Raw genomic sequence first — 13,124 nt, forward strand, 5'->3', positions numbered from 1 at the left:
TCTATTTTGGGTTTTGCTGCTGTTTTTTAACACTTTCTAATAGTGTGAACAAATGTAGAGAAAAAAAATTGTTTGACCTTGAAAAATTAAATTAAAAAATAAAATTTCATTTTTTTATCAAATGGGCAGTTTGTATTTTTTTAAAAAAAATTTTATCATAAAGGTGAGGTTTTTTCCTAAAAAAAATGTATAGGTCAAAACGTGGGACAAGAACTTTTAACTAGTCAAATTAAGCATTTACTTCTGCCGTGCACCGTCCCACAGTGGAATTTTTTTTACAATTTACTATTAAAAAATGTCTATAGCTTACAATTTTTAACCGATTTGAGTGTTCTTTGTCTTAAGTTAAAGGGGAATAAATTCTTAAGACATCCTTCGAGGCAGATTTTGGAGATTTTAATTATTTATAATTTTTTTTAAATCAAAGTTAACAAATTAATACACTTTTTTAAAAAAAGGAGGTTTATTTTCTTATTTCGTTGATGCACATGATCTAAATAAATTTAAATTCATCCAATATGACCACCAGATAATTAATAAAGCATAAAATAATTTATTTCAATTGTTATAAACAATATATAGCCCAACAACGAGCAGGGGCGGTGGATTGCAGAAGTAAATGTTTATTTTGACCAGTTAAAAGTTCTTGTCCCACGTTTTGACCTATACATTTTTTTTAGGAAAAAACGTCACCTTTATGATAAAAATTTTTTTTAAAAAATAAAAACTGTCCATTTGATGAAAAAATGAAATTTTATTTTTTAATTTAATTTTTCAAGGTCTAACATTTTTTTTCTCTACATTTGTTTACACCATTAGAAAGTGTTAAAAAACAGCAGCAAAACCCAAAATAGAAAACGTATTTTCGTTATAAAAAATTATTTTTGAAAATTAAAAGAAATGTTGAGAATATAAAGAAATTTTTTTTAAAGTAGAAAGAAAATGAGAGTAACTATAATTAAATTTGCCGAGCAAATAGAAATGAAGGGAATATAATTTAATCTGAAATTCATTGGAATGTTGACGAGACGCGCGACTACAATTTTTTTTTTATAATATTACGCAGTTAAATCGAGAGGAGAAATTGCAGTTCCAAGTACAATTTCCAGATCCTTGGGTTTCATGGTTTTGCATTGTGTAATTGTAATAAGTGTTCTCTTATCAAAAAAGATGTGCTTGCAAAACAAATGAATTTCAAAGACTAAATTAAATTGTTATCTCAAAAAGTTACCTGAATATATATACCTGTACTTTTTTGTAGTGGGTATATATATATATATATATATATATATATATATATATTTACAAAATGACTCACTTGAGACTATAAAAGTCGGAAAGGCGCAATATTTTATGTACTTTATGTAGTTTATTTTTTATTATCATACCTTATGTATTTCGAGGACAATCAAAAGCAAGTGGTATTTATCGTGTATTTCGAAATATTAAAAAGAAAATTATTCTTTAAAAAAAATTCCTAATCTTTTTAATGCTTTTTTAAGAAAAGTAAAAAAATTTTTATCAAAAATGTACTGGATATAAATAATAATAGGGTAAATGAACCAATTACTGTGCGATTCCAGTCAAAACACCTTGTTAACGGAAAATATGACATTTATGTTGAAAGAATCATTTCTTTCAACATAAATGTTATATTTTTAACTTTCTGTGCTTTAATTATACTGTCACGAAAATAGCGTATATGTATTTAAGGTTATTTTGCTGACAGTAATTAGAGCGGATGCATTTAATAAAAATGTGTCAATTACTGCGCGAAGAAATATTCAATCTTAACTATAATTAAATTAATAATAGTTTAAATGAGAATTTTTATCGACTATTGTCCATAAGATTTTTTCTATTAATGAAGATTTAAAATATTTTTTTCAAAATCGTTACACATATTTTAAAAAAGTAGTCAAAAATAATTTCGAATTTTCAAACAGAAAAAAAAATATTTTAATATTGAATTTTGTTGAATAAAATTTATACACCATTGAAAAAAAGAGAAAAAAACCTTCGCAACAATCCTTATATTTGAGGTTAGTATGAGCACTTGAAAAATTTCGTCCTATATATAAAGAACATAAAAAACAAAAATTTTATATGTATATTTTAAAGAGAGATGGAGTTTTCCTTCTTTTTTTTTTTGTAAAAAATAAATATTTTTTTTTACACAATTTCCCAGAAAACAAATTACACCAGGGACAGACATAAACGGAGTTTTTTTCGTAACACGATGGAATTGCAAAAGCGATAAAAAAAAGGTGTTGAGAAACGTTCAATGACTATGCAAAATCTGTCAATGTGATCGACACAGAGTGGCTGCCAAAAAAATGAAGTATTTTCTCTCACAGAAGAATGCAAATCAAGCGATCTGGTAAATGATGTAATTTTTATAAAAAAAAAAAAAATTTTATAGCAAAATGTGTAGAATAGTGTATATATATATATATATATATATATATATATATAAAATTCAAAGTTTCTCTAAAAGGTTTTTACGATTTCTCTCATTGAAGAGGTACGTTCTTGGAGAACTTTATTAAGTTTAGACTCCGCAATGCCCCAAGCAAAAGAAAATTGAACATTACGTGCGGTTCTCATTTCTACAGTTACTTTAAAAGGAATTTAAAGGACTTTTCAAGAATTCATATAATCAAATCACACTTATATATATTTGCAAGAAGGTTTATATGGGGCAAAATTTCTCAAGTGTACCAACCACAAATATAAAGGTTGTCGAAACAGTGGATTTTTGAAAATTTTTTTGCTATTATAGGCACAACAACGTTAAACAAACATTTAACTATTTTTTTTACGTTATGCTACTATTTGGGTACTTTTTTTCGATTTCAGCCACTAAAAGCTACTATTTCTGCTTTTTTGTTTTAAGAATTTCCACTACTTTAAATTCGCTAATACTAGAAATCAAAAAATTATTCTCTATTTTTTAAAGTTTATTGAATTTTTATAAGCAAATAATTGAAAATTTTTAAAATAATTAAAATTTACAAAAATGCTATTTAAAAAATTAAATTTTGAGAAAATTTTACTGAAATTATATTGTATAATGCACAGAAAATGTATGACATACAACGAAACTAATTTTAGATTCGCAATTAAATTTTTGTCAAAAAAAAAAAAAAAAATTTAAGCAGTAATTAAATTTTTCTTGAGTTTTTTGATATATCCAGAAAAAAAATGTTATTTAAACCAAAGATAACTTATTGAATATATTTACTGAGACGAATAAAAGTTTTTGTCTCAGAGGCAACTAAATTATTTATTTTTTTTAAATAAAAATTTTAATCAATTTTATATTGTAATGAAATCAATTTTGATTAATTAAAATAAAATTTATCCATTTTATATATTAAAATTAATATGCGATGAAATATGGAATATTTTAGCAAAAAAAATTTTAAATATAAATAATAAAACTAGTATAAAAAGTATCTATAAAAATAAGTGTAAAAATAATTATTACAAACATAAATAGTTTGTTATTTATATTTTGAGATTTCGCAACTAGCTGTTTGTATATTATATATACTAGCATAACATAATGAAATAATTAGAACAATTTATACCGTGAAAGCATCAAGTTAGATAAGGTAATTATGATTCAGAATTCCGTGGAAAATCTTCTAAAGTCAGTGATGAGACTAATTAAAATGGAAGAGAAGCAAAGAAGCATCCGCTATATAGAGGAGCTTTACTATCTCTTATGCAATCGGCAGTTGACAAATCCACGCAGATTAACGAGAGAGATTTCGTATTTTATTAATTGAAATTCTTTTTTTGTTTTCATTTTTCTTTTTCATTTTTTGCAGGTTCACATTAATTTAGGCGCTGGCGAGAGCGAAATACCTAGTGCTCAACGTCTGACTCTTAATGATAACAACTGGCACGAGATCAACTTGACAAGGCGAGAGGGAAAAATTACTTTGCAAATTGACGTAATACATAACACTGAATTTCTCCTGCGGGGACATTTTTTTGAGTTAAATATTCATTACGGTGTGTTCATCGGTGGAAGGGGAGATTTCAACGAATTATTTCTCGGTAAGTTATTTTTCAATTTTTTCATTCATTTTTCATTTTATTTTAATTTGCGCAATTTATAAATTAGTTCTCTATGTTTACAATTTTTTATTGCAGAAAAAATTAACTATAATTAACTATAATAATTTGAATGTTCTTTCATTCATTCACTTTTTCTGTCCCTCACACTCTGAAGTTGTCTTTTGTTTATACTTTTGTTTTTTGTTATCTTTAGATAGATTGTATATTATATTACACTCAAATCTCGCTATAACGACCTTCTCTATAACGAGCGCTCTCTATAACGAGGGCTCCGTCTCTCGGTATAGCGAGAAAAATTTCCTTCCTATTACCCCCACTATTTATAAACAAATGCACATTCTGTTGATTTAAATTTGGTTAAAATCAATTTTATTTATATCACAATGAGCATAAAAAGTCACTTCTTTTTTTAAATTATATCCATGAGTCGAATATCTTCAAAATTTTAGCTTATATATAAATTTTCTGTATGTTGAAGTTCAAATTAAACTAGGTTACGTTTGTAATTTTGACATTACGTAAATTGTAAACACAAAAAAAATGAATGAAGAATCTTAAAAGTGGGGATTTTTCATTTCTCCTCTTGCGCTCGTAATAGAGGGAGACTTGACTCCCGAACTTCTCGTTATAGCGAGATTCGAGTGTATTACTAGCAAATGTTACGCGCAGAACGTGATATTCAATTTATTATTGTTATGCAAATTACAAAATTTTTTATTTTCAAATATAAATTTTTAAAATAATTTCATAATCAAAATTTACAAAATTTACTTATTAAGTACAAAATTAATTATTAGATACTGTTCATATTTTCAAATTTTTTTTTTAAATTTCACGAAAGAATTCAATTATTTTTTTTAAATAGTAAAATCTTTACAAAAATTCAATGATTTTCAAAACAATTTTAATTGAATTCCTCGGATGAATTCATATATTTTTAAATATTTCCATAAATTTCAATCATTTCCTAAAATTTTAATAAATTCTTCGAAACAATTCAACTATTTTTTTAAATACGAAAATTCTTTGGAAGAATTAATTTATTTTTAATCAAATTTAAATAAAATTACACGAAAGAATTTAATTATTTTCAAAAATTTACATAAAATGCAATTTCAACAAGAATTTAAAATTCTCTAAAAATAATTCAATTATTCTTAAAACATTTTAAAAAAATTCTTTACAAAAATTAAATTATTTTCAATGCAATTTTTAAATATATTCGTCAAAAAAATTGAAAGAATTGAATTATTTTCAAAACAAATAATAAAATTCTTTAAAGAAATTTCATTATTTTCGAAACAACTTTAATTGAATTTCTCGAAAAAATTTCATTATTTTCAAATATTTCTATAAAATTCTTCATAAAAATTTAATTATTTCTGAAAATTTTAATAAATTCTTCGATACATTTCCATTATTTAAAAAAAAAGTAAAATTCTTCGCAATAATTCAATTATTTTTATAAATAGTAAAATCCTTTAGAGGAATTCAATTATTTTCAAAACAATTTTAACTGAATTCCTCGGATGAATCCAAATATTTTTAAATATTTCCATAAATTTCAATTATGTCCTAAAGTTTTAATAAATTCTTCTTCGTAACAATACAACTATTTTTTAAATAGTAAAATTCTTCTCAAGATTTCAATTATTTTCAATTCACTTTGAATAAAATTCTTCTTCAATAAAATTCAATTGCTTTTAAAATTTTCAATTAAAATTATTGAAGAAACTCCATTAGTTTAAAAAAAATTCAAAGAATTTAATTAGGATTTTAAAAATTTTTAATAAAATTCTTTGCGAGAATTCAGTTATTTTCCTAAATAATAAAATTCTTTGAAGGCATTCTATTATTATCAAATGTTTTGATAAAATTCTTTGCAACAATTCGATGATTTTCAATACATTAATTTTAAGATTAAAAATATTTGAAAAGAAAAATTATTAAAAATTTAAGAAACAAAAAAACAAACAACAACTAACTTCAAACTTCAAACAGATTACCGGAACATGTACACTGTAAAAAAAGGGAGTTAAACTTTAACTCCCCAGGGGATTCTATAAAAGTCGCACCCATTTGGAGTTAATGCCAGGGGAGTTAAATAAAGAGAGTTAAAACTTCACAGCCAAATGCTAACTCCCCAAGGTAAAAATAACTCGCGCGGGTGTTGAATGAAGGGAGTTAGAAATTAACTCTCTTTTGGAGTTGATTTTTAACTCGAAAAATTTCACTCCCAACTCCCGAGTCCGTTAACTACCTAAATTTTTTACAGTGTACTTTATTATTATTAATAACTAATTAATGTTATAATTATTTTTATTTTATAATTCAAAATTGTAATGACAAATAGAAATCATTAGAATTTTTTTCACTTCTTTTCATTAAAAGACTAAAATTTTGTTAAATATTATGTTTTGTCAAATTGAATTTATGCAGATTTTTGTTCTTTACTTCTAAACAAAATTAGAAAATTGTTAAACAACTGTAATTTATTAAGAAATAAAAAATTTATTTATTTTGCATTATTTTTGTTTATGAATCACAATTTTTTTAACAAAATTATTATTTTGTTTTAGAAAAAGAAGAAAATTATTTGCACAATTCTTATTTTTACGAGAATTTTGTTATTTATAAAAATAATTGGGATTTTTACGAGAATTTTTTTTTTAATTTTGAACGTATAGTTGAATTTTATAAGAATTTTTTTTCTTGAAAATAATTGAATTTTTTGCAATTATTTGTAATTTCTCCAAAATTGGATTTTTTTAGTGTTTTTAACAAAAATTTAAATTAGAAAATATTTAAATTCTATTATTTTTAAAGTTGATAATTTTATTTGAAAAACGTAGTAAGAAGTACTAGTTGATGCTATAGTAGTCATATTGAAGTGAATAATTTAATTGCCTCATTAATATTTTTTATACTCATATAATTTTTTTGAAATATTTCTATTTTCTTTGTATTTTTTTGTTGAGAATAGTCGGGGAATTTTTTCTTTTCATGGAAAATTTTTTCACTCATTAAAAACACGTATTTCTTTGTAATAAAATATTTCTTTTAAACTACGAACAAATATTATTTTTTTCATATATAAAGAAAGAAAAAGGAAATGTAACAATTTTTCTGTAGAAGACTTTTTCCCTTAGAAAAACACAAGACGAAAAAAAAGAAATTCCGAAGATAAAGGAAACAATATTTTCGAAAGTTATTCACATTTTGTATTTTTATATTTATTTCAATTCGTTTATTAAAAGCAAATAATTTTTAAAAGCAAAAAGTTTAATTTAAATCTTTAAGAAGTGTCTATGTACAAAAGATTTATACTTAATTTTATGTTCAATATTCAATATTTTCAGTTTAATGTTAAGAATACTTTTTCCTTTTAATTGTATCATATTTTTTTATTATATTGAAAGTTAATTAATTATAAAAAGTAATTTGTAAATTGATCACCTTTTATTAAATTGGCAAATTTTTGGTAGCTTTGTTTGTCGTCATCATCAGACGACTTTATTAATATAAACAAAAAATTATTATTAGATTTTTTCGAAATATGGAAAAACTTCTTTTGGAGTTTTAGTTTGGTTTTAGTTTTTAATTTTTGAGAATAAGTTTAAAGACAGTTGTAAAGCTAGATATTTTTCACTGACTAATTGCCACGTGTAAATATGAAAAATTATTTTTTTCTGAACAATCAAATAACGGGGTAAATATAAATTTCTTAATTTTACTTTTTTGACTGTTAAAATTACTTAGACGTGAAAAATTTCGTGAATTGGATAAAACGCATATAAAAAGTGTACCTAACAAGTGAATACGATTCCCTGGAGGTAAATATTGGGATCCCGAATCTACGCCACGATATGACGTGACATGAATCCTGGGGGACGCCACTGACGTGAAGCTGGTTTTCCCGTGTTTAGGGTTTACAAATTTACATGCTTTACAACCATACTTTACATACAAATTCATTCAATGAAACGCTAGTAATTTTCTCCAAATTGGTACATAATACTCAATTTGGAGAAAATTCATTTTGCTTGTCTATTATTCAAAATATACTATAGTTTTTTTTCCAAATTTTTCATTTCTTTCATAAATTCTTGATTGCGGTATAATGAACTTATACACGTAATTGTGTAATTTCATGTAATTTATGAACTTTTTTGGAGTGAGTAAATAAATTTTAATGATACTGTATTTTAATATACATATTATAGCCGATTCGTGAATTTTATCATTATTACATTAATTTTTTAATTATATTCCCTTCGCAGTTGAAAAAGTTCAGGCTTCGTACTCATCTACTAAAATCTACTATTTACTACTTTTTTTACGATTTGCTACTATTTGGATATTTTTTTAGATTTGTGACACTAAAAGCTACTTTTTTCTTATTTTTTTTTGAGAATTTGCACTAATTTAAATTCGCTAATAGTTTGAATAAAAAAGTTATTCTCAAAAATTTTAATAAAATTCGTTCAAACCATTTAATTATTTTCAATATCTGCTATTTTAATAAAAAAATTCCCATTGAAGAATTTAATTATTAAAAAAAATGTTTATAAAATTCTTTGCAAACATGCAATTATTTTCATAAATAATAAGATTTTTACAGGAATTCGATTATTTAAAATACAATTTACATAGAATTTTTTCGAAATAATCCATTATTCAAAAAGATTTTTATAAAAGTTTTTACAAGAATTCTATTATTTTTATAAATAATAAAGTTCTTATCAGGAATGTTATTAAAATTCTTCAAAAGAATTAAATTATTTTAAAAAAATTTGATATAATTTATTTATTAGAATTTAATTAAATTCATCCTAACAATTCAATTATTTTCACAAAATTTTAGTAAAATTCGTCGCAAGGATTCGATTATTTTCATGAGTTATAGAATTCTACGGAAAAATTCAATTATTTTAAAATTTAAATACAATTTGATTACAATTTCTTGATGGAATTTAATTATTTTTAAAAAGTTCAACAAAATGTGTTGATAGAATTCATTTATTTTTAAAAATTGTGGTAAACTCTTTATAAAAGAATTAAATTATTGTCAGTACAATTTTAATTAAATTCCTCATACTTAAATTTTTAATAACTTAAATTTTTTTCTAAACAATTGAAATTGCATTTTTACAAATTTTATTTTTATCTATTTTTTTCATAAATAATAATATTTTGCCAGGAATTCAATTTTATAAAATTCAATTTTCATAGAATTTTTCGAAATAATCAATTATTTAAAAAGATTTTTATAAAATTCTTCGCAAGTATTCAATTATTTTTGATTCAGTTATTTCTAAAAATTTGCATAGAATTCGTTACAAAATTTCAATTATTACTTTCATAACTAATGAAACTCATCACAGGATTTGAATTATTTTTAATACAAATTTCAAATAAATTTCACGAAAAATTCAATTATTCTTAAAAATGTTGTTAAAATTCTTTAAAAGAATTCAATTATTTAAACAATTTTTAATGTAATTTATTTAGTAGAATTTAATGAAATGCTTCGTAACAATTCAATTTTTTTCGAAAAATTTTAGTAAAATTTGTCACAAGGATTCAATTATTTTTATGAGTTATAGAATTCTTCAGAAAAATTCAATTATTTTAAATACAATTTGATCACAATTTCTTGATGGAATTTAATTATTTTTAAAATGTTCAACAAAATTTGTTGATAGAATTCACTTATTTTTAAAAATCGTGGGGAAACTCATTAAAATGAAATTATTGTCAGTACAATTTTAATTAAATTCCTCATATAAACTTAAATTTTCTTCTAAACAATATTAGATTTGTATTTTCAGAAATTTTATTTTTTCTTTATTATTTTTATTTATTATTTTCGTAAATAATACAATTTTCACAGGAATTCAATTATTTAATTAATTTAATTTAATTTCAATTATTTTGAATAAAATTTTAAATGTCTTTGGTTAAATTCTTTATGAGAATTCAATTTTAAGCATTATTTAATTATTTAATAAATTATTTATTTTTGTATTTAAATAATTGAATTCTCCTAGAATTTTCTAATAAAAATTGATTTAAATATGAATTTCAGTTAAAATTTTAGATAATAATTGAATATTAGAAGCGTTATAGTGTGAATTTTTAAAAATAATTGAATTCCAAAATATTTTTAAATTCAAATCTTTGAAAATTTTAATTGTTTTTAAACGACTGTAATAATATTTAAATTTTTATTTTGAAATAAAATGATTAAAGCTTTCAATAGTTTTAATTAAAAAATTCAACAAAAAAATGTTTGAAGTTTGCAAGAATTACAGCTCTGTAATTTTTATAAATCGTGAAATTTCAAAAAGGTTAAATTAAAAATTGAAATAATTTAAAATAAATTAATTCCAGTGGAAAAATAAGTATGAATGTAATTTTTATTTAATAATTATGAAAAATTGCGTCGTTAAATTTAATATTTCAATAGTTACTTTTTTACTACTTTTTTCGCAGTCTTAAAGCTACTTTTTTGAAATTAATTATCAAGTACGAATACTCAAAGTTCTGTTTAGAATTTTTTGATTTTATTAATTCACTCCACATAAATTTTAATGAATATTCTGTATAAAATTTCACTAGAACGATTCTTTAGAATTTCTACATGAATTCTACTAGATTTTAGTAAACTAGATTTTAGTAATTAGAAAAAATAAATGTGAAATTTTATGTTCAATAAATAATTTTATTTTTTGTGAAAATAATTAAACTGCCTCAAAGAATTTTATTTTAAAATTGTATTGAAAATAATAAATAATTAATTATTTAATAGTACATTTTTTTAATTTTCAATCTGAATTTATTTAAAAATTGATATTGAAAAATAAAAAAAATTTGTAATTTACATAATAATAATTTACAGCTGGTAAATAAATAATTAATGATAATGTTTGCCCCTTGTATGCATTCATTCCACTTGACCCTAATAAATAATACAATAATATATAAAAATTTATATAAAAAATGAATGTTTTCATAAAAGAAATTAACGAAAATCAACATAAATTTTACATTTGAATAAATTTATATTTTTATTAAAAGACACATAACTTTTGGTGATACATTTGCAAAATGACAAATACGACTGTTCCTTGTTAACGGATTGTTGTATATTGTCTTTCTATATTACCAAGAAAGTTTTGTTCCACTCCTCTGAAACAATATTCTGCTTGAGAAGTTTGTAAAGCAAGATCTCAAGTGGTTGGCCAAATAATTTTGAATTTCTCATGTATATATACTGCAGTGTCATTAATTTACTCGTAGGATAAAAATGATACATCAAAGGAAATTTAATAACCTAACATATATACTATCATATTTTGTAATTAATCAAAAACGTTAACTCTTTAATTACTTGTTAGAACACAGATGTGAATTTATATTTCAATTAAATATTTGTTCAACATAAATTCAGTGACCGATTTGCAAATTATTGCAATTATTATAATTATACAAATTAAATTAATATTTCGAGAATAATATTTTAATCTTTAAAATTATTTTTTTAACTAGCTAAAATAGTGTGGTTTCTTTTTGTATGGTACATAAACATACTTAAAAACATTTTTCATTTTCATATTAAATTATATTTTGAAAATAAAAGTAAAAATTATTATAAGCAAAAAAAGGTTAACTGCATACATGCATATGAAAAATATTGAAAAAAACAAAAGCATTTACAAAAGTCTAAGTACTGGTATAATAATTTTACTTATGTAGTTTAAAATTAATTGAATTTTCAAAGAGTTGCGTTTACAATTTTCATAAATAGATGAAAATGGAAATTTTATAAAATTTCAATTTTCAATGAATTTCATTAGAAATTTTAAAGATTACTTAGGTTTTTAAAAATTTTAATATTTCAAATTCTTCTGAAATTTCTTAAATTTTTTAATATGTGTTTAATTAATTATTAAAAATAGTGGATTTATAGACGAATTTTACTCTAAAACACTAAAAAAAATTGAATTTTGGTGAAATTATAAATGATTGCATAAATTCAGTTATTTCCAAAAGTAAACAAATTATTTTCCAACATAATTTTGCTGAAAGAACTCATTTTTTGATAAAAATGCGAATTTTTCAGCTTTAATTGTGATTAACTCTGTAAATTCTCATACAATTTATACTTTTTATATACCAATCAATTCGTCTTGATGCAGAGAATAAGATTTTATTATATATTAACTTCAATAACCAACTTAAAAAAATTTTTTTGAAAAAAAAAATTTTTTAGAAAACAAAAAAAATTTTTTTTCTGAGAATTTTTTAAAGTCTATTTCGAGATATTTTTATGATAAATATGCCTGGTAAATTTTAGCCAAATTCGTAAAAACCTCTTCGAGTTATCGTGTTCACAAAAATCGGAATCCACACACACACACATACACACACATCCATACATACATCCGGACAATTGTTCAGGGTCTTAAATAACATAGTCCTATATAGAAGAAAATTTGTTAAAAGGATTTTTAAAAATTTTGTAAATTAAACGACTACAAAGCTTCCTCGCGAGGAAGCAAAAAGGATAATATGTTGCAGGATTTATATAATTGTTACTTACCTAAAACTTTTGTTACAAGATGCTAATTTTTTTTAAACAAAGAAATAATGAATAATAACATTAATAAAAATATTTTTGAATTATTTGAAAAATAAAGATAATATTATTAAATTAAAAAATAGTCCAAAAAAAAAGAAAATTGGTATAATATTATCTAACAAAACATATCAAAAAAACAAAAGCATAAAAGTCTAACTTCAAGTGTGGACAGACTGAACAGAATACGACGATTGTTATAATTAATTAATAATAATAATAATTTTTCAATTCTTATTAGTATCAATTATATTTTGAGTGCTAATTAAATTACGTACATTTAATGCAATATAATTTTTCATTTTCCTGTATAATATTAAATGTTGGTTATTTTTTATCATACTTGTATTTTACATTTTATCATAAAGCAAATTGCATTATTCTTTTGATATCA

The 13,124-nt window shown here is 22.2% G+C and overlaps 1 protein-coding gene across 5 annotated transcripts in view; it reads left to right on the forward strand.

Annotated features, from left to right (window-relative positions):
* Nucleotides 1-13,124, forward strand: part of LOC122511568 (chondroitin sulfate proteoglycan 4) — a 169,162-nt gene that overhangs the window by 89,723 nt on the left and 66,315 nt on the right. For all 5 annotated transcript variants that reach the window (XM_043626915.1, XM_043626917.1, XM_043626914.1 and 2 more), the window contains one exon: nt 3,837-4,068. In XM_043626915.1, the coding sequence (XP_043482850.1) occupies nt 3,837-4,068 (232 nt within the window). The remainder of the gene's footprint in view (nt 1-3,836; nt 4,069-13,124) is intronic.

This window comes from Leptopilina heterotoma, unplaced genomic scaffold (assembly GCF_015476425.1).
Source record: "Leptopilina heterotoma isolate Lh14 unplaced genomic scaffold, ASM1547642v1 Lhet_87, whole genome shotgun sequence".
Classification (NCBI taxonomy): domain Eukaryota; kingdom Metazoa; phylum Arthropoda; class Insecta; order Hymenoptera; family Figitidae; genus Leptopilina; species Leptopilina heterotoma.